The 27,516-nt window shown below is 40.3% G+C and overlaps 2 protein-coding genes across 2 annotated transcripts in view; both read right to left on the reverse strand.

Annotated features, from left to right (window-relative positions):
- Positions 1-580: 580 nt before the first annotated feature.
- ZNF622 (zinc finger protein 622) lies at positions 581-10,546 on the reverse strand. The gene is made up of 7 exons (XM_050891198.1): positions 10,487-10,546; positions 7,011-7,619; positions 4,910-5,164; positions 4,032-4,194; positions 3,120-3,232; positions 2,095-2,238; positions 581-1,476 (listed from the first exon to the last, which is right to left on the reverse strand). Exons 2-7 carry the CDS (start codon positions 7,615-7,617, stop codon positions 1,349-1,351), a joined length of 1,410 nt encoding a protein of 469 aa, XP_050747155.1. The 5' UTR covers positions 7,618-7,619; positions 10,487-10,546; the 3' UTR covers positions 581-1,348.
- A 500-nt stretch (positions 10,547-11,046) lies between these two features.
- The window catches only part of RETREG1 (reticulophagy regulator 1), a 72,805-nt gene continuing 56,335 nt past the window's right edge, over positions 11,047-27,516 (reverse strand). Inside the window, 6 exon segments of the mRNA XM_050891801.1 lie at positions 11,047-15,308; positions 18,280-18,406; positions 19,553-19,617; positions 21,455-21,592; positions 23,038-23,122; positions 24,962-25,088. Coding sequence (XP_050747758.1) covers positions 14,797-15,308; positions 18,280-18,406; positions 19,553-19,617; positions 21,455-21,592; positions 23,038-23,122; positions 24,962-25,088 — 1,054 coding nt within the window. The 3' untranslated portion in view covers positions 11,047-14,796.

Below are 27,516 nucleotides of genomic sequence, written 5' to 3' on the forward strand. Positions count from 1 at the left end.
GACTTTAGTGGATTATTTTAAGAGGTCAAAGTACAGTGTTAATTGACAAAGTCTCCCCCTACCATTCCCAGTGATATTATGCACACACCATTCACAGGAGAGGAAGAAAACTTACATTAAAACCATGCCAATGAAAGCCACTACCAGGGAATCCAGAGTAATCCTAGAACGCGGAAGTGCAACTTGACTGTAACCAGCAGCTGCAGCTGCCTTCACAATGAACGGACAGGCAAACAAACAGTAATTTTCCTGTTGCGTACGCTCACAGTGCCCAGCACACTACAGCTCGGGCCTTCGTGAGCTAGCCTACACCTTTGTGTGTAAGTGCCCACCTCCTTACATGAAGGTCAGAAGAACTGGTAAGGTTGTGGAAGCTTTTAACATCTACAACACCAGGACCAACATTAGTGCTGCTGCCTCAGCTCTTTAACAAGCAGGTTTTCTCTACACCTGCCTCTAACAGTTCACCTGCTTAAGTGGAGAGCGTGCCTCCATTCTAACCAATACATGTCTTGGGTCACTTTCCTTCAGCAAGATCATACGAAACACCAGTACCCAATGGGAACCACAAAAGCTGTCATCAGTAGTAACTTCAGAGTTTTAATCAGGAAATCTTTAACAAATCATCAGAAATTTTGATTGACATTCATCTAAATGTTATGGTACTTTTGAGCAGTTTTTAGGTAATGAAAATTCATTAAATTCAACATAAAACAACTGCATTGTAAATTATTAATCCAGCCCTGAGCTGGAGCATTAAGCAAGTACAGTCAACTTCTGAGGACAATATTAATCCTGGAGTTACGTTTTCCATCAGTGCATTTCTTCAAACAGTTATCACTTAACCTTCCCAGAATCTCTGCTTTCAAATTTTCACCTCAGTAGTGCAAGCTAGAAGTCCAGAACACCCAGCTAACTTACGTCTGGCACCACAAGTGAAAACCTTCAATACACTCCATCTCAGGCTCTTAGATCTAGGATCTTCTCTTGGCCTCAACTGTTTTGCAGAATCCGAAACTGAAGATATTCAGACAAATGACAACGTCAACTGCCCCACAGAAATGGATTTCACAAAGGCAGGCAGCAAGACTATGCATGCATCTTTATTCATAGCCATGACTACTTTGCCACATATTCCATTTAAGACATTTTATTTTTTAAGTTAGGCCAACCATCATTTCACTGGAAGAGACAAGCTCCCTGCTCTTCTTCTCATAGACAGGAAGGCTCACCAGCATACACATGCCCATTTGATAGGTACCAAGTCCATTTTAATAACAGAATCCTTGATCCAGAAACCATTAAATCCCCCTTCCCAAAACCAGTTGCATGCAGCTCTCTTGGGAACTCAGAATCTGACTTGGGCCCGGAAATGCATCTGCTTTGTAGCATTGTTACTCATTCCTGTCTTGAGCATCCACTTTGACTTCATCCTCTGCAGGTACTGCATATCACGCTGCTGAGCAAAGACTGCCCCTTCAGAGAGAGAGGAGGAAGAGAAAGAGGGATAAATGTCTGTAAGCTTACTTACTACTTATATGCAAACCAGCTAATCTGTCCATCTACACCAGCAGTTAGCTATATGTTTACCTTCCCATACTGGCACACTTCTTTTCACTTTTCTCTTGGGAAAGGCCAGTTCCCTCTATGAATACCCATGGCAGTGATTAAGGGAAAAGATTGTTTTGCATTCCAGTGTGCGATTCTTTTATTTCAAAAGTGGACACAGATCACATCACTGCTCCCCAACTGGAAAAGTATTCTAACTGTCAAAGAATGGTTGATGCTACATTATTAAATAGCAAGAGTAGTGGTTTTGACAGGCAGAAACCAACAAATCTTAGGAAGTCACCAAGTATCACAAACATGCATGCTAATGAACTGAAGGGCTTGCACAGAAGCTGTAATGGATTTTAGACACAAACCACTTCCTGTAACTTATTCTGCTGGGACGTCACGAATGAAAGGGAACTGAGTGGAAGACAAACTACTGCACAAAACCCCACAAACGTGAAACAAACTCGACCTATTTAATTGTAGAGTGATGACATCCTAGAACCTCCTCCTCTGCAAAAACCTCGCATTGTCACTTACCTGTCTGACTTGTCCAGCCCAAAGCTCTGTACTGCTGCAACACTCGACCCACTGCTTTCTTATTTTTCGCAACAGCCACTGTTCTTGACAGACCAAACCGTTGCTTGTAGTACCTCATTAAAGAACGATGACCCACTCTTGCACCTGTTCAGAGGGGATTATTATGCGTAATGAAGCAGCTTCTGAAATGCAGTATTCAAGCATATTGTGAAAACTGGAAAATCCCTATGCTGAGAAATGCTTTTAAAAGGCCCAGAACCTTAAAAACTTTAGGATTATTGGGAACTCAATGTAATTACTCTAAGAGCTGCTGTACTGCACTCTGTCTTGAAGAAAAAAAAAAACAAAGAGTGCTGCTGTTCAACAGCGCCTTAGCTCAGATAACAAACAGGCAGTTATCAGAAAAGAAAATTTTAATTAGGGGAATGAGCAGAGAGGCAATGATGTTTCAAGTAACCAGGGAAGTACTGTGCTGACATTCAGGATATCTTCTGTAACTGCATAGTTGGCAGCACTTTTCAGAATGAAAGGGCTGAGGTCCCCTCATACAAAAAACACCAAAACAAAAAAAAAATTGCAGCAAGAGTGCCAAATACCATACAAGGCAAGAGTAAAGTTGTTTAAACAAATTAATTTTACTGAACTAGTTTACTAAATTAGTTACCAGCTGCCTCTCTGCAAAAAAACTACACTAGATAACCTAAGTTATAGCCTCTCCGAGTTGCACTAAAAGAAGATATGGAAACTCTTGCAGTATACCATGAGAGTCACATGTTAACGAAGAGGTAAAGCAGGCAAAGGAACTCCCTGCCCCAGTCCACATATACATTAATGCTGAAGAAGTTGAACTACTTGGTAGTGAGACTAATGGAAGGTGAGGACAAAACCCCAAAGACGCTTAGATGCAAAATTACTTTCTCCCTTGCCAAAGGAAAACACTTACAACAATGTCGTATGCTGCAGGTATCAGCTGCAGCTATGAGAAATGCAGAGAAAGTACGTTGTAACACAAGTCCTATGCCTACCTGAAGGAAGGATCAGCTCCATGGTGTCATCGTCATAATCCAACTCTCTCTCTGCTGGGTGCTCTCCAGGCACCTCCACATCTTCCCCATCCTTGTGATCAGGGTAACTGCTCCTGTGGAAGAGTAGCAGTACATGGTTTATACATGGTGAGCAGCCATAGCTATCCAGACCCATTACACAAAAGAACTGCCATGCACAGCTACAGCAAGCCACAAACATTGTCACGTTTCACCTACCTTGGTTTGAGAGTTCTTCCCAGTAGCACCCTGCCCTGAACAGAGGCTGAAGACAAGGACCACCCTGCCTCCAGCCGGTTCTATAACTCAGCACGGTTCTGCTGCTGCACACTTAACAGTGACTTACGGTGAAAAGCCACCACTGTGCAGCCCACCAGCTCTGCACAGCTACTGAATGAGCGCTCCATAAGTTCCACTAAATCCACCTGTTACCATTACAGGAGGTACTTCTGACCAAAATGAACACAGCTTAGGATAAGTTACACGAAGTTCAACAACAGGTCTCTAAATTACAGCAGTCCTGTTTAACTCCAGCTACTCAGAACAAAATCCACAGTAGGTATTAAGCCCACAATCTGCCTAAAAGGTAATGGAAGAGACAGTTATGCCCTTTTACAGTCTTCGCTGGTGCACTGAAATCTAAACTCAGTAACAGCAAACATACAAAACAGAATTCAAAATATATTTTCATGTAGAACTGGTCTTAGGGGTCACAGGACAGGAGAACCAATCATGTTGTTATGCTTACCTAGCAAAGTGGTGAACCAGCTATACAAAATAAGCATCAGAACCAGAAACAGGACTAAATTTTAAGAATAATAGTTTCTGATGTAATATTCAACTATCCTTTTGTCTGTCCCCATCTGTGCTCCACTCAAAGAAAAGCATCCTCACCTAAAATCATAGAAGTCTGCAAATTCCAGGGCAGCATCTCCATCTGTGAAGAGTTTGCAGTGGCTTTTATCATTCATGTGAGCCTGTACTGCTTCTGTAGAGTAGAAGGATTTCCCTTTTTCATTGCACCAGATGCAGATTTTCCCAACACCAACTTTCTCTCCTGCAGAAAACATTGACAATTCTATTGGTCTGAATAGAGCCTCCTTAGTCAATAATTAACATTTCTGTGATGTAGGCTTCCCAGCTTGCAGGCAGAGAGACCAAGGAAGAGCCTTGAGCCCTTCATTTCCAGAAAAGCCCTGCTGTTCCTATGCATTGACCATATGGCTCCATCAGGGACAAGTCTGTGTATTTAAAGATTTCATATGACAAAGGTATGGATCATTATGTATTCTCAATAACAAATTTCATACTTCCAACACAGTTTTCTATCTGATACTCCAATATTATTTTATTCTCATCATTATTTGTAGAATTCAAGGAAGATACATATTTTCTAGCTTCTAGCTCTCTCACAAGTATTATAAACCGATGAGGCAAATACTTGCAGCTCATTAGTAGGATAACACAGTTCATATGCACACTTTAGCAATAGTTTTGTCCTAAATTTCACATTAGCTGAACAACTTTCTCAACATGAGAAAACTACGTGAGACCTACAGGGTACATGACCACGTTTGCTCAGCGGGGTTTTCTCTCACTCTCCCTGGCAAGCCTGTGGTCCTGTTCACGACCAAAATACTGAACTAGACAGCACTCAGATTTTACACAAAAAAACCCAAAAACATTTTAGGTCATATCCAAGTAAAAATAAGCAATAAAAGTATATAATTATCCTGATAAAAAAAAAAATCAGAGAACATTTACAGGCATACCCAGGTACTTGATTAGTCCTCTGAGATCGACAAGGTACTCTATGTCTGGAATGAAGAAACTGTGAGCTTTTGTCATATGGGCCACATTTTTCGTAAGAGATCTTGAATGGTGGGGACAGAACAAGCAGTCCGTGACTGGTATGGCCCCAACAGCAGGAGTGCTTTCAGCTTCTGACTGCTCCTCCTCTTCTTCTCCCACACTCTCTATCTCTTCTTCAGAGCCGATGTCTTCATCAGAATCCATATCTTCCCAGTCTTTTAAAGGAAGTTTAAAAAAAATATTTATTTATATGATTACTTCTCCCAAGCAAAACAAGTCCCAATTACGTTAGAAAAAGTTATCATAGAAAATATTGAATTTTCTGTTCTTACAGCTAAGTGCTGCACAGTCACTTCCAGGTGCAAGAATATACCATTGCCAGTAAAACACATTTCTTTGTAAGATGTACAGCAAAGCTCAAGTCTGCTCATACAAGAGTTGGCAGATCCAGTATTTTTTTCCCCTCCATTTTCTCAACTATTAACACTTTGTTGCTGTTTCAAAGCCTAAAATTTAATTCACCACAGCACAAGAACATATTCATGGCTCATTAAAAACAATAGAACTCTGTTAGAATCATGAAAATACTCATTTTTAGCAGTCACTCAGCAGTGATGGAAAACACACTCCTGTTCACACATCCTTCTTGAACAACAGAGAAGAACAAAGCCAGCTGTCACAGATATACTATGATATACTATATACCAAGATATACTAACAATTTTACACATTGGCAAGATTATTGCAGAGCTCATTAATGGATAGATGAACCAGCAATCTGATCATACTGCTAGAGGGGTCTAGAAATCTTTTTTAAGGAGTTCAGATCTGGGGCAGTGAGCATTTCCCAGTACTCTATTCCTACTGGTCCCCTTCCAACCGCCACGCGCGCAGAGTGTTTGAGAACAGGGAACACAGTGCTCCCCAGTGTTGTAGGCTGCTAACTAGAGATCTTTGCTATAGGATACAGTTTAACAATTTAAAAAGCCTGACACTGAATTAACAGGACTTGTAGGAAACATTCCTGGACAAACACTTAAAAGCAAAATTAACATTCAGAAACCTACTGAGATTGTAGCATTACAATTTATGACTAACACTTTAATACAAAACAGGTGCAAGTTGGGTCCTTCTTTAGATGTTAAGATGCATGTTCAGAGTTTCTTCTCCTGTAGAACAGATTCTCCCAATTGCAACTGAAATTTCACCAGCATAAAACTGCTGTAACAGATGTAATAACATGACACAATGGTTTCAGTAATAAAGCTGGCATAGTATGCTCCCACTTCATTCATACCTGTTCCCTTGCTATAGTTTAATCACCCCATTCGATCCATTAGGAGCTGCACTGTAAACTACAGCACTGAAAGCGTCCAGGTTAAAAACAACCCTTTTCTGGGAATTCTGAAGCTCTGATCTTTTCAGTTGTCCACTTTCCAGGCCGACCTCCAACAAAGAGCTGTATCCACACAAGCGGTGAGGGTGAAGCAGCAGGAACAGGCAGTTGGGCTGGCAACTCTTAAACCAATTTTAATATAGATGCCAACATGCTGAGAAGCTATGCCACACAGTGTGACGCTAAGGAGCAAACTTTCTCTTCTGGTCTTGATGGGCAGAGAAAAACAAAACCAACCCCACTCCAACCTCCCTTCAACAGATCAGTAAAGTGATTGATGGGACAACAGCAAATGATCATGATTGGATTTTTGTTCATCTATTTTTCAGAAGTAGTTTTAGGGTAACCTTTTATGTTAACCTTCCTTAAAGGAAACTTCCCCTGGAATTTTACATGGGAAATAGTGCTCGTATTAGTAACTGTTTATATTCAACCTTCACACACATTAGTATCTTGCGCAGCTTGCAGTTCAGACACTAACACAGAGTCCTTGACTGCAAGCATGGACCAACCCTAACTCCTTTGTTAAACTGAAAATTTAATCAACATGAAGACCTTTTGTGATGGAAAATGCTACTACAGAAAGAAAAGGAGGCTTTTACACAAAACCAACAACTACATAGCCTACCCCAAGCTATCTCCTGTCAGTATGTTTATTGCCTTACCTTCTTCCATATCCTCTTCTTCCTCTGCTTGTTGTTTGGCCAGCTTCTTTGCTTGCTGTTCAAACCACTGTAGCCGTGGAGGTTTTTCTGATCGTTCTCTACTCTGTGATAAGCTGGCACTTCTGGTAGAAACTGGAGAGCTACTTGCATTAGTAGGAGGTAAAGGTGTCTTCTTCGGAGACGAAGATGGCTGAGCTCTGATGGCCTGCTGAATAGCTGTGTTCATTTCATCTTTGTTGACGCTCTCCGGGGCCAGCCCCTTTTCCAGGTTCTTTTCATTTAATATTTTCACCTTCTTGCTGACAGCTTGAACAGCTTTCTTCTCCAACTCCAGGTGCTTCTTGGACTTCAAGTGATTCTCGTAGGCATTGAAGGTGGAGAATCTCTTGCTGCAAACTGTGCAGTAAGTGGCAGTGATTTTGTTCTGCTCCTCTGCTACTGCTCTCTGCGCTAGGACTCTCTCTTGGAAATTCTCAGCAGTGACAGGAGGCATGTCAGCAACCTTACGCTTCAGGTTGTATCTATGCCAGTCAGTTTTGTAATGGGCACGCTGAATGTCAGCATCCTTGAAAGCCACACGGCAAGTGATACAAGTGTAGGTTGCCATTGCTAGAAAGTGGGAAAAAAAAAAATAATCATGCTAACAAAGGTAAGTAACAGCCACAAAAAACCCCAAACACAACATCCTGACAGCACCCACGTAAGGCAGCATAAGACATACAGCTCTTGTACAGAATTAAATTTATTAAACACCAGCATTAGCAAACAGCATGTTATGTACTAGAAGAAGCAAAAGAAGAAAAAATAAAAGATTTTGATATAGTTATCAGAGATTACTCGTACCACAGCAGCATCTGAGCATCCCAGCTCTGGACGCAGCACCCACTGTGCTTGTCAGGGCTCAGACACAGAACAATAGGGTTCTCAGCCCTAGCAGCAGTGCTTCGAAAGCTCTGCGCTTTTTACTGAAGATCAGAAACTGAAAGGTTCTTATCAAGCTTGTGTTCTGCCAACTGTAGCCTTTGAGGAGTCTAGTGATTGCTCCAAAATAAGAGTAAAAAGGGAAAACCTGCTTTCATGCCTATTTTCCATTTTCCACAGCCTTACCAAATGGAAAAAAAAAAGTTACTGCATTTAAAAATAAAACCCTCTCAGCTATTTTGGAGCAGTGCATGTACTGTCGACAACACTTTACCCCGCAGAACTGTTAATCTGGAGACGCAGTCAGTCATGCCTAGATCTAGTGCTTGAAGCCACTGCTACCCCTGGTCTTCCTCCACTTCCCATCATCCAGCTGAGCTGTGTTACTGGGGCCGTCACAGGACAACTGGAGGGCAGTGACCTGTAACTGATGCTGTCCTTTCCGAAGCCACACATTTCCTTCCTTTTCAGTGCCTAATGAAACTTAACTTTTTTTAAAGAAAGTTGATGGAATCCCTTGAACACTCCAAAAGCAAAGAGCAAAAAAGCGTGTTCTAACTGGAGAGCACTAAAGCCACCCCCATCTTTTAACCAATTTAGAAAAACTATGGTTTAATCTGGAAAGAAAAAAATAAATAATACATCAGGAAGAGGAGGTCTGAAAGCAGGTAGAGGAACAGCAGCCCCTCCCAGAAGCTACCAATGGGGAGAAGCAGCAGCAAAAGATACAAATATGCAAGGAGTTGAAAAGTATTTTATGAAACGCTCATTCCCTGGAAGAACTGGACTCCTAATTTACTGCTCACACTATCTGTAATCCTGCAGTGACAGAAAATACATTAACAGAAAATAAAGACCATACTATTTATTTGAAATACTGTAAGCATCCATTCACTGTAACAGAAGCTTTTTGTTTCAGAAGAAAATGCATTCTCTGCCCATCGAGGGATCTCAATTATTCTCTGAAGCATTTCCCTCCCACCTGCAGAGCTCCCTATCCCTTTCCTAGCCCAAGCAGGTATTTTACCACCATAAACCAACTGACGCAGAATCACGTTTGCTGTTGTCCTGGTTTAACCCCAGCCAGCAGCTAAGCACCACGCAGCTGCTCCCTCACTCCTCCCCCCTCCCAGTGGAATGGGGAGGAGAATCGGGGGAAAAAAGTAAAACTCATGGGTTGAGATAAGAATGGTTTAATAACTAAAGTAAAATAAAACACTAACAATAATAATAATAAAATACAATAATAATAGTAATGAAAAGGAATATAACAAAAAGAGAGAGAAATAAAACCCAAGAAAAGACAAGTGATGCACAATGCAATTGCTCACCACCCGCTGACTGATGCCTGAGCAGCGATCCCCCCTCCTGGCCAACTCCCCCCTGTTTATATACTGGGCATGATGTTCTATGGTATGGAATACCCCTTTGGCTAGGTCAGGTCAGCTGCCCCGGCTCTGCTCCCTCCCAGCTTCTGGCACACCTGCTTGCTGGCAGAGCATGGGAAACTGAAAAATCCTTGACTTAATATAGGTGCTACTGAGCAACAACTTAAACATCAGCGTGTTATCAACATTATTATCCCACTAAATCCAAAACACAGCACTGTACCAGCTACTAAGAAGAAAATTAACTCTATCCCAGCCAAAACCAGGACAGCTGTTAAACACAAACTTTTCACAGAAACCTCAGGGACAGAACGGTTTGATCCGGTCTATTACAGGTAGACAGTAGCTACACACTAGATTACCCTGGGGGCGATTAAAAAAACTCAAAAAAACAGATCAGAAAAAGAGGTATGTAACTGAGAGGATCTAAAACCATAAACCTTCATATCTGACTACTAAATGGAGAAATAACATTTACAATTCAAGCTGCATAAAGCAGAAAAAGCACCTGCAGAATCCCGTGTAGTTACGCCAGCACTTCTCGTTACCCATGTGTGCTTTCACCTACCATTTTAACCCACAAAACCAAAGCACAGAACCTTCCCCTGCGTGGGGCTCAGGAAAACAAAACTTGAGGCACTCACAAGCCTTCAGCCCAAGGCACAGCCAAGTCCTTCGAGACAAATCTGGTTCTCCCTAGAGGGTCTTTATTACGGCTGATATGAGCTACTTTTATGTGAATTTAAATGGAGCTGGTGTCCATAAGACTGACACAAGACAAAAACGCCTGACTGACAGGCAGGGGCTTATCATACGGACACCAGAAGTGACAGCACAACTTGAACCCGGGGGGGGTGGGGAAGGAAACAAAATAAAATGTAATAAAACACAGGGAGGGGCGCAGGCGGAAGCCGCGAGCCTCCAGGCCGCCGCCAGACGTGACTCTGGCAGGACTCACAGGCAGGCTCCGCCCTAAGGGAGAGCAACCGACACCCCCAGGCCGCGCGGCCCACCCGCCGCCGCTCGGGGCCGGACCGGGCCGGGCCGGGCCTCACCGTCCCGGGCCTCACCGTCCCCGCCACCCCTAACGGAGCGGAGCGGAGCTGAGCCGAGCCGAGCCGCCCCACCCCGAGCACCCCCCGCCGCCAGGCCCCGCGGGACACGCACCCGCCGCCCGTGGGACGAGAGCTCCCTCCGTGCCGCCGCCGCTGGAGACGCGAGCAGGAAGACGCCACGCAGCAGGAAAGGCGGGCCCGCCCCGCCCGGCGGCGCCGCCGCTGCCGCCCCCTGCCGCCGCGGAGGTCCCGCAGCGCTCCCTGCCCGCCCCGCCGCCTCAGCCGGTCTGAGGGAGGCGGGGCCTCTCCGCCCCGGGCCTGCGCCGCTGCGGGAGCGCCCACCGCGGGCCGGGCCGGGCCGGGCCGGAGGGGCCACCCAGGGAGCGGGGGCTCCTCTGCTGCCCCCACCTGCTGCCCACCTGCAAACCACCCCGCCGTCAGGCCGGGCAGTCCCGGTTCTGCTCCCGGAAAATAATTTAGCATGGTCAGGCCTGTGGCGGAGAGCCAAGGTCAGCGTTTACTGGGTGCGGGCCCACGTCGGGCTTAGGCAGGGAAGAAACAAGGGCAGGAACTCCACTCAAGGGGTTTGGGTTTGGGGGGGGGGTGGGGGGGGGGGTGCGGGGTGTGTGTGCGTTTCCTATTTTGGGAACAAACATACAAACAGATACGATGAAAGATAAAAACTAACACATATTTATTAAATGGTTTTACAAACAATCAATATAATAATTCATGTTTACAAAATAGTAATCAGGCTAGGTAAAGTGCTGCAAAATATTTTTAAATAAAGACATTTTGTAATTTTCCAGTTTCTGGTTACCCGGATAGGTGGTGTGTACAGACTGTTAGGCTGCTCGTGTGCTGACAACAGACACGGAGGCTGCAGGGAATTTGTTCAGAAGGCTTAAACAGTCTGGAAAAAGTGCAAAACGAACAAAAAACAAGTAAAACGAGTATTTCTTCAGATCCTATTACTTTGGGTTAAAATTATTTCCCCTCTTCTGCATAGAATAATTTTTTTTTTCACGAACAAACTGAAGAATGGTAAGTAGGTGTGTAGTACATACACATGAAAGCCCTGTGTGCTGAAAACAGGTACTTTTACGCTGGATTTGACACACCTAAGGCCACCGATCAAATGGCGATCGCTCCGTCTGTCACTCAGATGTACTAACGCAAGGGGAAATTTTCCCGAGTACGAAGGACTGAACTGCATCCCACAGACCCTGTCCTGACACACGTCGTTTTCTTCCAGCAGGGATGCGTGAAGAAGCCACTGCAAGGCGAGGGAGGGTGAGCGCTTTAACCACACTACTGCAAAAATACACGGCACCCTCAATTTACTGCCAGGTAAGAGCACACCAGATAATGCAGGCAGAACGGGTCCCATGGCAAGATCATACCCTGTGTTACCCCATGGCACTTGCTCACACATCCACACTCTCTGATCTCGCCCTCTACGCTGACTGTACTGCCTTTGGACTGCAAACTGCAAGCAAGCAGGCTTTCCATGGAACAAACACACGTTTCAAAGCTACGTGCTGCCTCATACTCGCTTGCCTTTCTTCCTGTCCGTGTATTCCGTTTTGGAAGATGGAAGGTGACGACAGTGCTCGGTAGGAAAGACGCTGTGGACCACTGTGATGGGAATTTTCAAGTAACTGCTATTTTGTGGCTGCTGCTAGAATACAGCAAAATGAAGGTTTCTCGAGGGATTTCCAACTGAAGGCAGTGTGGAAGGGATCTCACAAAGGAGAGAAACGTTTTCTTTGTGTTTTGCTGTCAAACTGCTGGCAGTGGAATGTATCGTGTCCGAGCAAAGTGTTTCTTATGTGCAGTTGTTTAGGAGGGAAGAGGTAATTTCCTGCAGAAAATTAAGCATCTGTCCACTACCTGAGGAAGAATATTAAATGTTACAGAATTACCTCTTTCCCATTACACAGTATTTAGGGCCTTGAATGTAATCAACTACCACGAGAACAGAAAAACAAAATTCTAAAGACACTCAAATAAGCAATTATGCCCCTAAACTTTAAGGATTTGCTTGTTCAAGTTTTGCTTTGTTTTTCTTTCTGGAAAAAAAAAATAAATTGAGACTCCTACTGGAGAAAAATCGATCTATTTTTCTATCTTGAAACCAGAAAATGGATCATTTACAAAAAGTCCAAGAAACTCCTCCAACTGCTTTTCCTTCTTGATCTAATCTATTATTCTAGAAGAGTGCCCCTGCTTTACGTACTTCTATAACCACAAGTATTCTTCATCATAAAACAACAATAAAGTGCACGCTGTTATAATGCCACCATTGACAGCCAGCTAGTCCATCCTGTCAATCCACTCCAGAAAAGCCTGTGAAGGACTGCTCCCCGCCTCCTGCCTCTCCCTGTCCCGTAACCCGTTTCCCCTCCTGGCACCAGTACTCCTGTACAAGGAAGCGCAGGTTGGTTTGGGTGTCCTACAAAGTTTCATCAGCAACTTGGAAGTTGTACTCTTCTAACTGTATAGACTGTCATAAACACGCAGCAAGGAAATGAGGCTTTTAACTCATCTGAGAAATTTAAATGGCTTTTAAACTTACTGATTTCCCAGCTTCTTTTATTTTTTTCAAATGGGAAGGACAGGCTGGGGGAAGCTAAAAAGGAAACTTAGCAACCAACACTGTGGAAGTGATGTGGCCATGTTTTTTTAATAATTTCCAGAAACTCGCTTTTAATGTTAAGATGTCGTAATTTCAAAAGCTGCATCTTGTGGGATCTATATCCAGCATCCACTTACTTCGTAATGGATTTGATAATGAAGGCACAGGCTCACTTTTTTACTGGTAAAGGACAGCAAACACAGTCAATATGCATTACTGACACAGAAGCACAAGCAACAATAAAGCTAGTGTCAAAAATTCTCAGCATCTTTCCTTTCGCTACACTCTTTTTGGCCATCTGCCTATTTTTTCACCTTAAAAGGAAAAAAAATGAAATGGGGTTAACTTTAAACACAGGTTTACCTACACATATATGTTAGTGGAAGATTTTTATAATCTGTTGCTGTACTTTCTGAGGGTCCTAGATGACAGTGTTCACCTCTTCAAATGCCAGCAAATGGAAAATCACTTGAGTAGTAGTAGCAGCTGACATGGTCCCTCAACTTTGCTAATGGTTTACATCACATTAAAAAAACTAGCTTTACTTCTCCCTATTTCTTTGATTACTATTGCCTGGTATTACAATTCAATTTTGTCGCAGGTGAACAAAAAAGCCCTAGAAAAAGTTAAATAAATTACCTGCTTAAGATCCCATGCCACTCACTCAGCATATGTGGAGTTTAAACTGGCAAATAATTTAAACAAGTTCTTTTTTGTTTGTTTCAAATTACATGCCAAGAAGAAGATTCTGAGTGTCTTCTATAGCAAATGACCTCACCAAATACTTTTAAGTATCTCAAAATATTCAGCTTGCAACACAGCTTTTGTTGCAAGTGATGGCAGCTCTCCTGGGGAAAAAAACCCAAAACCCACAGAATCTTGAATTAAGGAAGTGGCACCTAAAAAAGCGTTTTCTTTCTTTTTTTTTTTTTACCTCTAACCTCTATTCCAAACAATAACTACCCTCACCTGCTCCCAAAAAAGTTGTTCAGTTTACATGATATTAACTTTTAAATACAAAAATGTGTTGGCTGACTTTACATGGGCAATACTGCCAAGGACCAGACTCTATCAAGGAACACAGCAGGTGGTCAGTCAAATAGCATGCCACTTTACAACTCTACAAGCCTAAAACAGCAAAAAACTTGGAAATGCATCACCATATCCAAAATAATTCAAAGGTTTTAAGTACAAAACCAAGTTCTTTGATAGTGTTGCACATGTATTTAAACTAGAGTTGTGCTGGATAATGTGTTTCATATATAGTAGATGCACCATACATAATGCTAACTGCAGGGATTCATACTTTTCGGTATGATTGAAGGAGGTGAGATTTAGTTAATCTCATTGCAATCCTCTGATAACTTACCCTCACCATGTGCATCATTAATTGTATTACATGGTTGGCAACCAAGAGTAAGTAAACTGCCGATGTTGAAAATTTGGCTCAGGACCCCAAAATACATGATTGGCAAAAAGATAAAATAACCCTCTCCCCCAATTCTTTTGAACAACTGACCTCCAACACTCATCTGCAACCAAACAGTGGATAGATAATTCATTGCCATGCTATTACATTGAGGTATAACTACCAGAAACATTAAACTATCAGTATCAGCTGATATTTATCCAGTTAATTCACTCTGCATAAGGGAAATTATTACAACACATCTAAAGGGATAGTTAAAGCTTACAGCTCAGAATTTTCCTTCTTTTTTGCATTTGATTTTTTTGTGTGTGTTTTATGTTTTATTTCTTCTATGTTACCAGCTGCAATTTCCAGGTTAATGACTTCCAAGCAGATTTGAAAGGAAGCCTGAAGATTTTTTCTTCTCCTGGGATTCTGCTTCTTGGCCTTGTGAAAGTCCCAATTCTTTCTCAATCTGCTCAAGCTCAGACTGGTCAAGCAGTTCAAAATCATCAGCTTCCTCTGTGTCTGTCTCCTCGCTCAAACTGGGCACTGCATGTGAGGGAGCTTGCTGTGCGGACTGCAACTGGTCTTTGATGGCAGCAGACACCGCAGCTGCGATGACATCCCCAGCAATTCCACTCATTAAATTGAAGGTTTGGTCGCTGGTCAAAGGCAAGGAGAGCCCAGCAGTGGACGGTCTCTCTTTACTCTGGCTGGAAGCGTGATCCACCTTGAAATATGTTTGTTCTTTTTTTCGTTTTTGCTGGATGGGCATACCGATGCTTGAGTCATCGTCATCATTTGTTCCGGCACCATTTTCTAAAGAAGGAAATTCTGAAAGATCTCTAGCAAAAGCTTCTTCATGATCACTGGGTCGGTCAAAATCTATTACAGGGTTAACAGAAGGAAACAGTGTTAGCAAACAGAAAAGGCTTCCCAGAAAAGCAGCCAAATGTCAAAATGCAATTAGTAAGTGTTCCTTTGAATACATTTCCTAATCCACAGTCTAGTAGTGTTCTATAGTCTCAATGCAGAGGAGCTTTGTGTGACATCTAAAATAAAATGGTTTTGAGGTCGTAAATCGAGTACCACAAATCACCCGGTATCAACCTAACTCAGAAAGTTATTTGAGGAAAATATCTTTTTAAAATGGTATCAAGCTGTATATGAAAAAACCCATGCATATCTTTAGCACAGCTAGTTCTAAATATACCAACCACATAAAGTCCTAAAATTTATGATGTGACAACAGGTCTCTCAACTCTTTTTCTTCACAATATATATAAATTACAAATATGTAAGCATGTACAAATGTATTACAAGCTTTTAATACACTTGTAGAATAAAAAAAAGAATATGTATTTAAATAAAGATATAAAACCAATGTAAAGACCTAATTTATAACTTTTTCTTGACCAATGCTTGTATCAAATAGGAAACAGAAAATGGAAACTCTACAGATGACCGGGATTGTTTCATGTTTTCAAGAGGATAAAAAGCAGAAATGTAAACAAATAAAATATTAGATTTTAATGGCTGCATTAACGGCATGATATTTGTTATTAGAAATGTGTAAAACATACTGTACAGTACATGGCCTGTGGAAGAGGCCTAAATGAGCATAAGGGAATACTTTGATCTAGTATTTGAATGAGAAGGTAAAAAATAATCAGTTTGAACTTACTTTCTATGAAAACAAGCAATAGGAGCATTCATAAGGGCTAAGGAAATGAATCCTAAAAATGTCTCGTATGTCATTTTCTCCATTTTCTTTAGGAAAAACAGGTTGAGAAGGTGAGGAGGAAGGGTTGTGCTGTATGCAGAGTGGTGGCTCAAATGCACAGAGCTTTGACAGGAGATGAGCCAGTCCTCGGATGCATCCCATCTGGTCTTGCACTTGTGTGTATGTCCCATTTGCTGAAATGCTCCGTAGGGGAGAAGAGTGGATGTTGTTTATTTTTCACTTAGCAAGGCCTTTAGCGCAGTTTCCCACATTATCCTTACAGCCAAATTGGTGAGCGAACTGGGTAAGTGAACTGTAAGGTGCGTGGAAAACTGGCCGGGCTGCCAGGGTCAAAGGGCTGTGATCAGTGATGCAATGTCCAACTGGAGGCCAGTTATTAGTGGTGTCTCTCAAAGGTACGGAAACCAACAGTGTTCAATGTTTTTATTAATGACTTGGATGACAGGATGGAGCGCGCTCTCAGCAAGTTCACGGGCAGAAAGGAACTGCTGTGGGGAAGGTGTGTTTGAAATTCTGGAGGGCAAGGTGCCCTCAGAGGGACCTCAACAGGCTGGAGAAATGAACAGGCTGAAAAGGAACATCATGAAATTCAACAAAAGCAAATGTGAAGTCCTGCATCTGGGATGGAATAACCTGCGCAGCAGTACAGGTTGGGGGCAACGAGGTAGAAAGCAGCTTTCAAGAAAAAGACCTGTGGATGGCAAGTCAGCGGTATGCCCTTGCAGCAAGGAAGGCCAACCACATACTGAGCTATACTAGCAAAAACAAAGTCAGAAAGTCAATGGAAGGGATTTTCCCCCTCTATACAGCACCTGAGAGCACACGTTTGGAGTACTTTGTCCAGTTTTGACCTCCCCAGTGTAAGACAGACAATGAAAGACTGGACTGAGTCCCCTGGAGGGCCAGCATGATTATTAAGGGGCTGGAGAACAGGACATATGAGGAGATGCTGAGAGAATGGGCTTTGTTCGGCCTTAAGAGAAGGCGACAAAGGGGGGATCACGTAGTTGTCTTTAACTACCTAATGGGAAGGTATAGACAAGATGGGGCCTGACTCTTCTTAAAGGTGCATAGTGGAAGGATGAGAGTAAATTGACACAAGCTGGAACATGGGAAATTTTGACTCACTATAAGAAAACACCTTTTCATCATGAGGGTGAGCAAATACTGAAAAAGGCTGTCCAGGGAGGTTGCTGAATCTCTACCACTGGAGATGCTCAAAATTCAAATGGTCACAGCCCTGAGCAACTTGATAAAGTTGAACCTGCTTTCAATAGGAGGTTAGATGAGATGAACAACAATGGCTCATTCCAATTTATGATTCCGTGATCTTACAATGCTGTCTGTTTACAACTTGAAATATTAACAAAATAATTTAAATTATTAATTTGGCCTGTATGATGTCATTAAGTAGTATCACCCTACTTGTCATTTACAGTGAACTTTTCCTAGAAGAGGAGAAATGCAAGATGAGCAGAGCAACAAATCGACAGATAAGATTACACCAAACTACTGTTGTCCTTAATCTTTATTCAGGCAAAGTGCTAACTGAAAGCTTGGTCTGTAAAAAGTAAGAACTTACAAGATCTGGTCAAGATCAAGACAAGTGCTTGAGAAATCTTTTCCTAGTCTTAGTCTTCACATCTAATTTAGGCTCATTGCCGGCTGTCTTCATTAGCACTCTAGTAACAAAACCTAATAATGCTTTCTTTAATTGGCTGTTTAGCAATTCAAAGTATTCACTTTTTCTTCCTCAGCTTTTATTTGTATAGCTTACCCACAAAAGCATTGGTACTAACGTAAAAGGTTTACTTGCTTAAAAGGTTTGGTGGAAGAGAGAGCTAAATCTGGCACTTATTGAATGTGTCTGTTTTACCCACCACTAGATATTTACGTAGACACTTACTGGTGTACTTTAGTATTTTTAAGATGAGGACAGTTCTTACACAAGATATATCCAAAATTATGTAAAACACTGGAATTAATTTTAAATTCATTATTGGGGGGGAAAAAACCCAACCCAAAAAACTTCTGTCTTCAAATTCTCTAATCATTTTCAGGTAACTTACATGACTGCGATTCATCGATGAAATAGATGAAGCCATTACATACCATCAGATGTGTCTGTCTGTGGAGAATACCCCTCGGATAAGTTAAAGGTCCCATTATCGGTCCAAGATACTTCTGATACATCTGTGTCAGACACTGACAGCTCTTTGGCAACAACTGCAGGACTAACCTACACATAAAAAAGTCCCATACATGGTATTCTTATACTCAAAAAAATCACACGACAGGAAGCCAATGCTTAGATACTGAAAAAGAAGCCTCTTGCATGTCATAGCAATATACATCACCTCCTATTTAAGCTTTAATTGTAGAAACATGAAAATAATAGGAGTATACAATACTTAGAAGTGAAGCATCCCTCTTTGTAATAACTGAAAGCTGTATTATACTAAAGAAGCATACAAAATTCCAGTTATTCATTCTGAAAGTAATATCCTACTGTAATGAAAGCAGAATGAGCCTACAAATACAAAATACACATAAATGTAAAGAAATGCATAAACTTGGATCAAAAAAACAGCCCATTATCTGTAAGACAGTCAAAAATCAGCTAAAAAAAAAAATTATCCTTTACGAATTTATCCAACAATATCGAATTATGTCAGCTACAAATTTTTATCCCATGGGATATAAATTTATTTTTTTTCAGAATACAAAAACACCTTCAAAGCGATCACTGTCAAAGTCAGGCTCTATACACTACTGACCAAATACTGCATAAGAATTCCTATTAATCTGAATTTTTTTATATCAACAAGTATTCTGATTAGAATGGAAAATCTTTTGCCATACAGTTATTTAGAATATTGAGAAAGGAGATATTAGTGTTCTTATACATATCTAGAACGATATTTATAGATAATATACTGATTTACACTATCATTGAAAATTATCAGACAAGTGATTACAAAAGTATCTAACAAATTATGTAGGTGTTCTACAAACGTGTTCCTTTTATATTTTAATTTGATAAAAATTAACTGCAATTTCACTGTTGCAAATAAAAATAGCCGCCTTTGCTATTCAATTCTAGTTTAATCATTCTACAGCCAATACAAAATAAACCCATTCTTAGTTTACTAGGCCAAAGAAACCATTACCTTGAAGGCCAGAAGTCACAAATGCAGTAAGTTAATTAGTATAAGCCTAAAGATGGAGACTATGAATCACTTTTAAAGCATACTGCTTAGTTCAGGAACACAGCCTCCTGGGCAGGTTAAAGTCTTCCACAGAACAACAGAGACAGTAGTCTAGATACTCTCCATTATCTATATAGATTTTAAAAGCAAGATAAGGCTGACTGAAAAAAAGTCACCTTAGGACACAGAGCTGATATGTCTAATTCACTGTCATCTTCTGTGGGTTTTGGTTTTGCTGTTTCTGAAAGAAAAAAAAACCAAACATTTTTTATCCTACTCATGACAACAGACTTCCAGGTTCAGTGTGTGTTCTCTGTCACACAGCTTGCACAGTACAGTAAACTTTCACCTGTTGACACAGTGCCTCATTTATGTAATATGCTACTAAGGTGAGGGAAACAAGGCTGATTGAGAGGCTAGATATTTATCAAAATATATTGTGCAGCAGCCAAAGCGGGAGAGATAATGTTGCTCTGAAATACATTCCAACAGATTTATTTACCTGTACTGTACTTCCTTCAGAAGTCTCTGTTGCTCACCATAATGTTATCTGCCCTGGCAATATATATCTATCTTTTAAACTACACTGCTGGTACAATGCAGTTGTAACATATTGTTAGAACAGGCAGTGTGGTTATCCCAGCACATTACTTTTACATGAGAACATGCAATTTTCTGGATAATTGCATGTAATCTTCATTCACAAAATCCTCCTTCTTTGCACCCAGCTACCCTGCATTCACATCTATATACAAATACACATACAAAGCATCCTCTGAAGTCTGGTAGAATGTTGCTCCTCACAGATGAACAGAGACACAAATTTCACCTCCTCTCTCTGCCTGAGAATAGCCTCATGACTATTTTAAACCAATATAAGCTGAAGAACACAGTCATATTATTCTTGGTTGCCTATTTTTACAACTTGATATTTCCTCTCTTGTGCCAGTACAGGGCTTTGTGAACCCATGTGGTGAACCCAAGTGGTGAAGCAAGGTAGGGAACTTGTCTGGGTTAAATTAAACTGGAGGGTGAGAGGCAGGAAAGAACGAATCTAACCTCAACTGTTTTCCCAGTGCTGGCTTATGAAATTTATGAAACAATAGTCTGATCTCTCTCTCTGCCAGTTTCACTTAAGAGTAGGACAAGGTGGGGTAATACACGAAGGAAAATTTTCAATGCATTATTCCTTATTTCCAGCAACTACTGCATTATATGTAAGAGAAGGGGAAAAGGCAGATGGTTCCCCTTGTGTCTAGGAACAGCACATTGTATGATGAACTGTTACAAGAAATGCATGTTTTAAAGCACATATGAAATCTACTGATATAACACTAACTAAAAAGGGTAGGCTACCTGCAAGTAATGTGACTACACTACAAAGGTTTAATTACCAAAACTGTAGCACACACAAAAAGCAAACTAAAGATAACATCATCATATAAATATTTTTCTTGAAATAGCTTTATTACTTAAAATCTAAAAGTTTCCAATGTTATAAAGATTTCAGGTGAGATAGGTGAGATTTTGTTTTAAACTGATTTATCCTCTTTCTAACTAAAAAGTTCCATTAATTTGTAGCTATTACCCTACTGCAATTCTTAAATGCTTATTGAGTATTTGGGGAGGAAAACAAATTCTTGTTGCTGTTGCGAGTGAAAACAAGGCAGATTTAGATACTGGAACAGAGTTCAGTCTCTTACTGAAAATTCTGTTATGTACGTATTTTGTGTTCTTCAGTGAGTCTCTCTCCTGGATAAGTTTGCCTTACCTAAACATTGCATACTTACAGCAAATAGTTTTTTCTGAAGACCTACAAGCAATACATCTAATCAAGTATGAAAGGAACCATCAGTCTTGTCTTGCTTCCTTCCATGAAAAAATTTTTTTTTTTTTTACCATACCCAGACATCTGACATACATTATCACTCCTTATAAAGCTAAGAATGGTAGCCACGTTCAAAGCAAGAAATACCTTTAAAATTGGCTTCACAGGACAAACCAAACTGTCTGCAATGTGAATAAAATTTCCTCTGTATACAGAAATATATTACTTGGGACTATACTTAATTACTCACCAGATCTCTCTTTTTTCTTCTGGTTGATATATTCCACTATTCCGAAATCTAGTTTCATCAGAACTGTCTTAATTTTGTTGCAGACTTTCTGTCCAAATTCATTGCACTTAAGGAAGGGACATAAAAAGGCACACAATACTGTGATAAAAATGAAGACAAAGAGAAAAATTGTATTGAAATATCGCTTTATAAGAAGTTACTCAATAAAGCTTAAACAATGCATTTGCATAAGGGAACTACTGATTTTACATAATACAGTTAGTTTTACATAAAAACGCACTGTGAAATGCCCATGTCAGACAAACTGTTAATGTCAAACCCAGTTTCTAGGAGCCATTCCTACTTGTCACAGAAAATACCATTGTATTCATATCAATCGACACCTTTTTTACTTCCAGTAAGGCACGATTTATGATCGCTATAACATTTACCATTATCTTGATTTAGTCTGGTTTTGATATCTCTACCTGAGAAACATGACTATGCAACATTGTGCCAGAATCAACACGCTGAAAAAACTTGTAAGCTGACTTGCATATGACAAAAAGCACTTGTCAGAACTTACATACATATGTGTATATATATATATCATAGAATCATAGAATAGTTTGGGTTGGAAGGGACCTTTAAAGGTCATCTAGTCCAACCCCCCTGCAATGAGCAGGGACAGCTTCAACTAGATCTGGTTGCTCAGAGCACCCTCCAACCTGACCTGGAATGTTTTCAGGGATGGGGCATCTACCACCTCTCTGGGCAACCTGTCGCAGTGTTTCACCACCCTCATTGTAAAACATTTCTTCCTTATATCTAGTCTAAATCTACCCTCTTTCGGTTTAAAACCATTACCCCTTGTCCTGTTGCAACAGCCTCTGCTAAAAAGTCTGTCCCCACCTTTCTTATAAGCCCCCTTTAAGTACTGAAAGGCCACTATAAGGTCTCCCTGAAGCCTTCTCTTCTCCAGGCTGAACAACCCCAACTCTCTCAGCCTGTCCTCACACGAGAGGTGCTCCAGCCCTCTGATCATTTTCGTGGCCCTCCTCTGGACCCACTCCAACAGGTCCATGTCTTCCTGTGCTGAGGACTCCAGAGCTGGATGCAGTACTCCAGCTGGGGTCTCACCAGAGTGGAGCAGAGGGGCAGAACCACCTCCCTGGACCTGCTGGCCACGCTTCTTTTGATGCAGCCCAGGATACGGTTGGCTTTCTGGGCTGCGAGCGCACATTGCCAGCTCATGTCCAGCTTTTCATCCACTGGTGCTTCTCGGCAGGGCTGCTCTCAATCCACTCATCCCCCAGCCAGTATTGATACCAGGGGTTGCCCTGACCCAGGTGCAAGACCTTGCCCTTGGCCTTGTTGAACCTCATGAGGTTCACATGGGCCCACCTCTCAAGCTTGTCCAGGTCCCTCTGGATGGCATCCCATCCCTCAGGCGTGTCAACCGCACCACTCAGCTTGGTGTCGTCTGCAAACTTGCACGTGTGTGTAAATATAAATAAACAAATAAACAAATACTCCCTACGCAGAGACCAAATAATGAGCAAACCACATACATAAATCATGATTGAAAAAGAGACTATACTTACGCAGGACATAGGAGAGGACAACTCCAGGAATGTAACTTCCCAAGACAGTGAAAAATGTACATACACTGCAGACTAATAGGCAAAACTGGCAAAAACATTAAAATTGGTCATTAACACTTCCACTGTTTAAATATGTAGATCGTTTTGCAAAAGAAAAATGTTGCATGCTAAATGAAATCTAGAATGCAGTGGAAAACTGAAGTTGTTTTTTTTTTTAAATTAGGAAATACTTTAACACTTCTGGTGCAAATAAGCATCAAACAGCCCATTTTGGCTAATTAGGATGTACCCCCTCTTCTATTATAAAAATATGCTATTTTTATTCATTTACTGTAAAGGTGTAACAAGCTCATGGTTATTGCTAAAATTACTAGAAATTACTTCACCTTCATTACACAAAGAAAGGCTAAACAGTTGATATGCAGGAAAAAACCCAAATCACTAATTGAAATATTACAATGCATACTTTCTGCATGCTTACAAAAGCAAAAAACCCTTCCTATAAGTACAGTTCTCTCCCCTGTTTTGTTGCTTAGTGAAACTGTTTTCTCTCATATACTGGCAAGCATTCTCTTGATGCTTGCTGGCTACTCTAGCATCCCCGTTAACAACAAGACTGAGCTGAATTTTCAGTATAAAACTTGAAATTCGGCCTCTGCGGTGGCTGAGACATACAGTGCATCTTTCACAACTGCACAATGCTGAGTACAGAATTGATCTGTTGAAAGTTTACGGAAAGAATCCATTTGCTTTTGGAGCTGAATTGCAATAAAATGGTTAATTCAAAGAAATTTTGCACACACCATCAGTGCCTAATTTGCTTGTAGTTATAGCAGTAAAATAATGACATGGCTTAGAGAATGAGGTCAGGAAAAAGAAAGGAAAACATGCTGTCAAAATTAGCTTTTCTAAATCAGGATTAGATATATCTTAAAATACAGTTAATGTGTCATGTTACCACATGACAAAATTATAGGATTGTGTATACTGATACTGCATTTCCTTACCTCAATATACACATACTTCTTTTAAATATAACTTTATTATCCTAAACATGTAACTTCTTTTTGTACAATTTATTCATCTTTGAAATGTATTTCATCCTGTTGCTCATCTGTATTTTCACTCTAAACTTCTAATATTTGAGTGTGGTACTACATACTTCCTGTTTGCTAATTCTGAAGGGCCTGTTTTGAGGAAAGATTTTGTGGCAAAGTTAATTGAGATCAAAACAGGAGAAGCAGCCTCCTAATCTCCTTTTAAATTGTATTTAGCAATACAAATATAAAAATGAAATCTACTATTGACATGACATACTTCTACATTATTTATATTTTTCTTTGGAAAAGAAAGCTGCTTCACTTTTGGCTAGAACTACATGATATTCTTCCTATTTGGAAGGAAGAAACCTTACTCTTGCTTGCCTCTTCATGAACTGGTTTCTCCAGCTCAGTCTTTCCAGTAAAAAAACCAAAACCACCAACTATATCTGTGTAGAAGAAAAATTATCACAATAAAATATGAGGAATTCTCTTCTATTATGTAATACTTGTGCAGCTATTCCTGAAAACTAGTTATTTGGAAAAAAACCCATGTGTATGTTTAGGAACTGTATACTTTTCCTGCTTTTTCAAGTTTTTATTGAATTGTGATGTTATAAATTTCCTTTCCATGGAATGACTGGTGAGGTTCCAGCAGCTGTAAGGGGAGGGACTGTGTTGCTATAAACTTGACTGTGAGCAGCTTTGCTCACTGATGACCTACCTGTGTTCTCCACAGCAAAAAGTCAGCTGAAACTCATGACTGAATGTATCATAATGTGTATTTTATTTTTCATTTTTTTGCTTGCTTGCTTTTATAAAAAATCTATCTCACCTTTTTATTAAACAATATCGAACTGTTAATCTTACTTGGGAGCGCTTACCTTGCCAGGGTTTTGTTCCTTGAAGTGGGACATTTCTTGAAGAAATACAAATAAATTCATCAGTGTTTCAGAAATGCACTGACTTATTCTGGGTCTGTAGTCTTGCCTGGAACTGATGACTTTCCAGCTGAATAAAACAAACAAAAATACCCAACAACTTTGGTTATAGCTCATATAAAAGTTGAAACTGATTGAAAACACCATGTTGTAACACTATAGCCTCCAGCGATCCAATGGCTGCTGTTATGCTACAGAAACCTGTGCTTGTTTCCACATATTTTATATTGGGCTAATTTGATCTTTTTTAATCAAAAAAATTCTGCTCAGTAGTAGCAATTCTCAGTCTATACAAGCAATTATGGAAGAAACTACTGCTTATTCCTTCTGGCCATATGAAAACACCAAGGTCAAGGCACATTTGTCATCTCAATTAACCTACTGAACCCCAAACGTGTTTCTTAATATTATTTTTTCTTAAAAAAATATACCACAGTACTTTTCATTGCCACAGGATGTCCACACATATTAATACATTTAATTTCATGCATATAATCCTTGTGCTTTTTCTTTTCTATTTTTTGTCTTGTTCTGCAACCTATCGTGATCCATAAGAGATTTTTATCCATCTTAGGAAAAAAAGAAATTGCTCTTGAAGTCTTGATGTTTACATTAATTTCCTTACTGATTTTTTGTTATTATATTGAAAGGACTGTTTCTAAAGCTTAGCTTGTGACTGTTCAGTCCTTTTAATAAAATTTAAAAAACTGTACTGAAGAATTTGCTGAAAAACATGAGAAAGCATAGGTATCTAATTTGGGGCTGGTCAGTTTAGACAATAGCCAGTTTAAATGATCACATCGTATACCTTTTTGGAGTAGACAAAACATCTACAACAAAGACATTTTATGAAACAACAAATGAAAGTAAAAACATACACAAGCCAGTCAATGTCAAATCAAACTGGTACAAAGTATGGATGTACCACCATGCAAATACTGAAAATCTGAAGTATATTCTGCACCAGCTTTAGACAGTTGTATTTTGCATAATTCACTGCTCAGTACACACAGCTTTGATCACAGTGAATGCAAGTCAGCCATAAACAATCCCACGGTCATTTTACTTGGATACATAATCCATTAAATGTCCAATGCATCATTGCATTAATAGTAAACCTTTTGTCATAGGTGGATCAAATTACAGGATAAATCAAAAACTACATTATGAAAAAAATGAATGTACAAGGGTCAGTGTGTAGCAATAAGGACGTATACATAGACTGTCAGATCAAACTGCCAACTCGTATTTCCAAATAATTACTCTGCTATTTAGCTACTAAAACACCACAAGGCCCTGTTAATAGTTCATGTTATTCATAATGCAAATGCCCTCTGATATTTCCCTGGGACAACTTAAATTTTAGCAAGCATCAGTAAGTGATTGACGAGATTTATGCTGTTCAAACTTTACCCTGTATGAACTTGGTGTTCAAAAGTAACATTTAAACATTTGCTTTCATATTAGGAATAACAAGATATAATTTTTTTTTTGTAGTGAACAGAAGACTGAAAAAAAAAAATTATCTATCATCACTTGTAAAAATACCTGTAGTGATTAAAAACTTCCACGTTAATATCTGTTCAACAACAGATTGCTTAGTCATTTTTATTGGCACATATTGTAAAAATTAAAAGCCATCATGAGCATTTGGACTTCTCTCAGTTGAAAGCTGGTTAGTAGGTTGCTTTTGTCTACCTTCTCTACTGAGGACACACGCATAACCTACCTTTGCTGTATTGTATTTTATTAGCTATGATTTAATGTTCATTCTTACTAATGAGGCGCCATTATGTTTTAGGATATGAACTTGTTCATGTCTCTCATTTCCTGATATAAGGAAAGCCATGAAGATTTTAAAGTTTTTGAACATATGTTTGCAGTTTTGTGAGCCACTGGCAATATTGATGCACATATACAACAGTCCTGATGTCCACAGGCTATCGAGACCCCTGGCTCAGGTGTTACTTTGGGGTTTTGTGCCTGTAAGTGACAGACATAATGGTGGATACTTAAAATTAGAGTACTGCTTTTTAATTTGCTTAACACCTAACATTTTTCAAAACAGATGTGGATCCCTACATAGCAAATTTAACCCTACCCAAATAGGCTTATTTTTCCTCATAAACATTTTGCAGATCTCCTAGAACTAACTCACTGTCGTGGTTTAACGCCAGCCAGCAACTAAGCACCACGCAGCTGCTTCCCCCTCCCAGTGGGGTGGAGAGGAGGAAAAAAAAAAGGTGAAACTCATGGGTTGAGATAAGAACAGTTTAATAACTAAAGTAAAATAAAATACACTACTAACTAATAATAATAATAATAATAATAATAATAATAATAATAATATAATAATAGTAGTAGTGAAAAGGAATATAACAAAAAAAAAAAAGAAATAACACCCAAGAAAAGAGAAGTGATGCACAATGCAATTGCTCACCACCCGCTGACCAATGCCTGAGCAGCGATCCGCCCCCCCGGCCAACTCCCCCGTTTAT

The sequence above is a fragment of the Gymnogyps californianus genome, chromosome 2 (assembly GCF_018139145.2).
Source record: "Gymnogyps californianus isolate 813 chromosome 2, ASM1813914v2, whole genome shotgun sequence".
In the NCBI taxonomy this organism is placed as follows: Eukaryota; Metazoa; Chordata; class Aves; order Accipitriformes; family Cathartidae; genus Gymnogyps; species Gymnogyps californianus.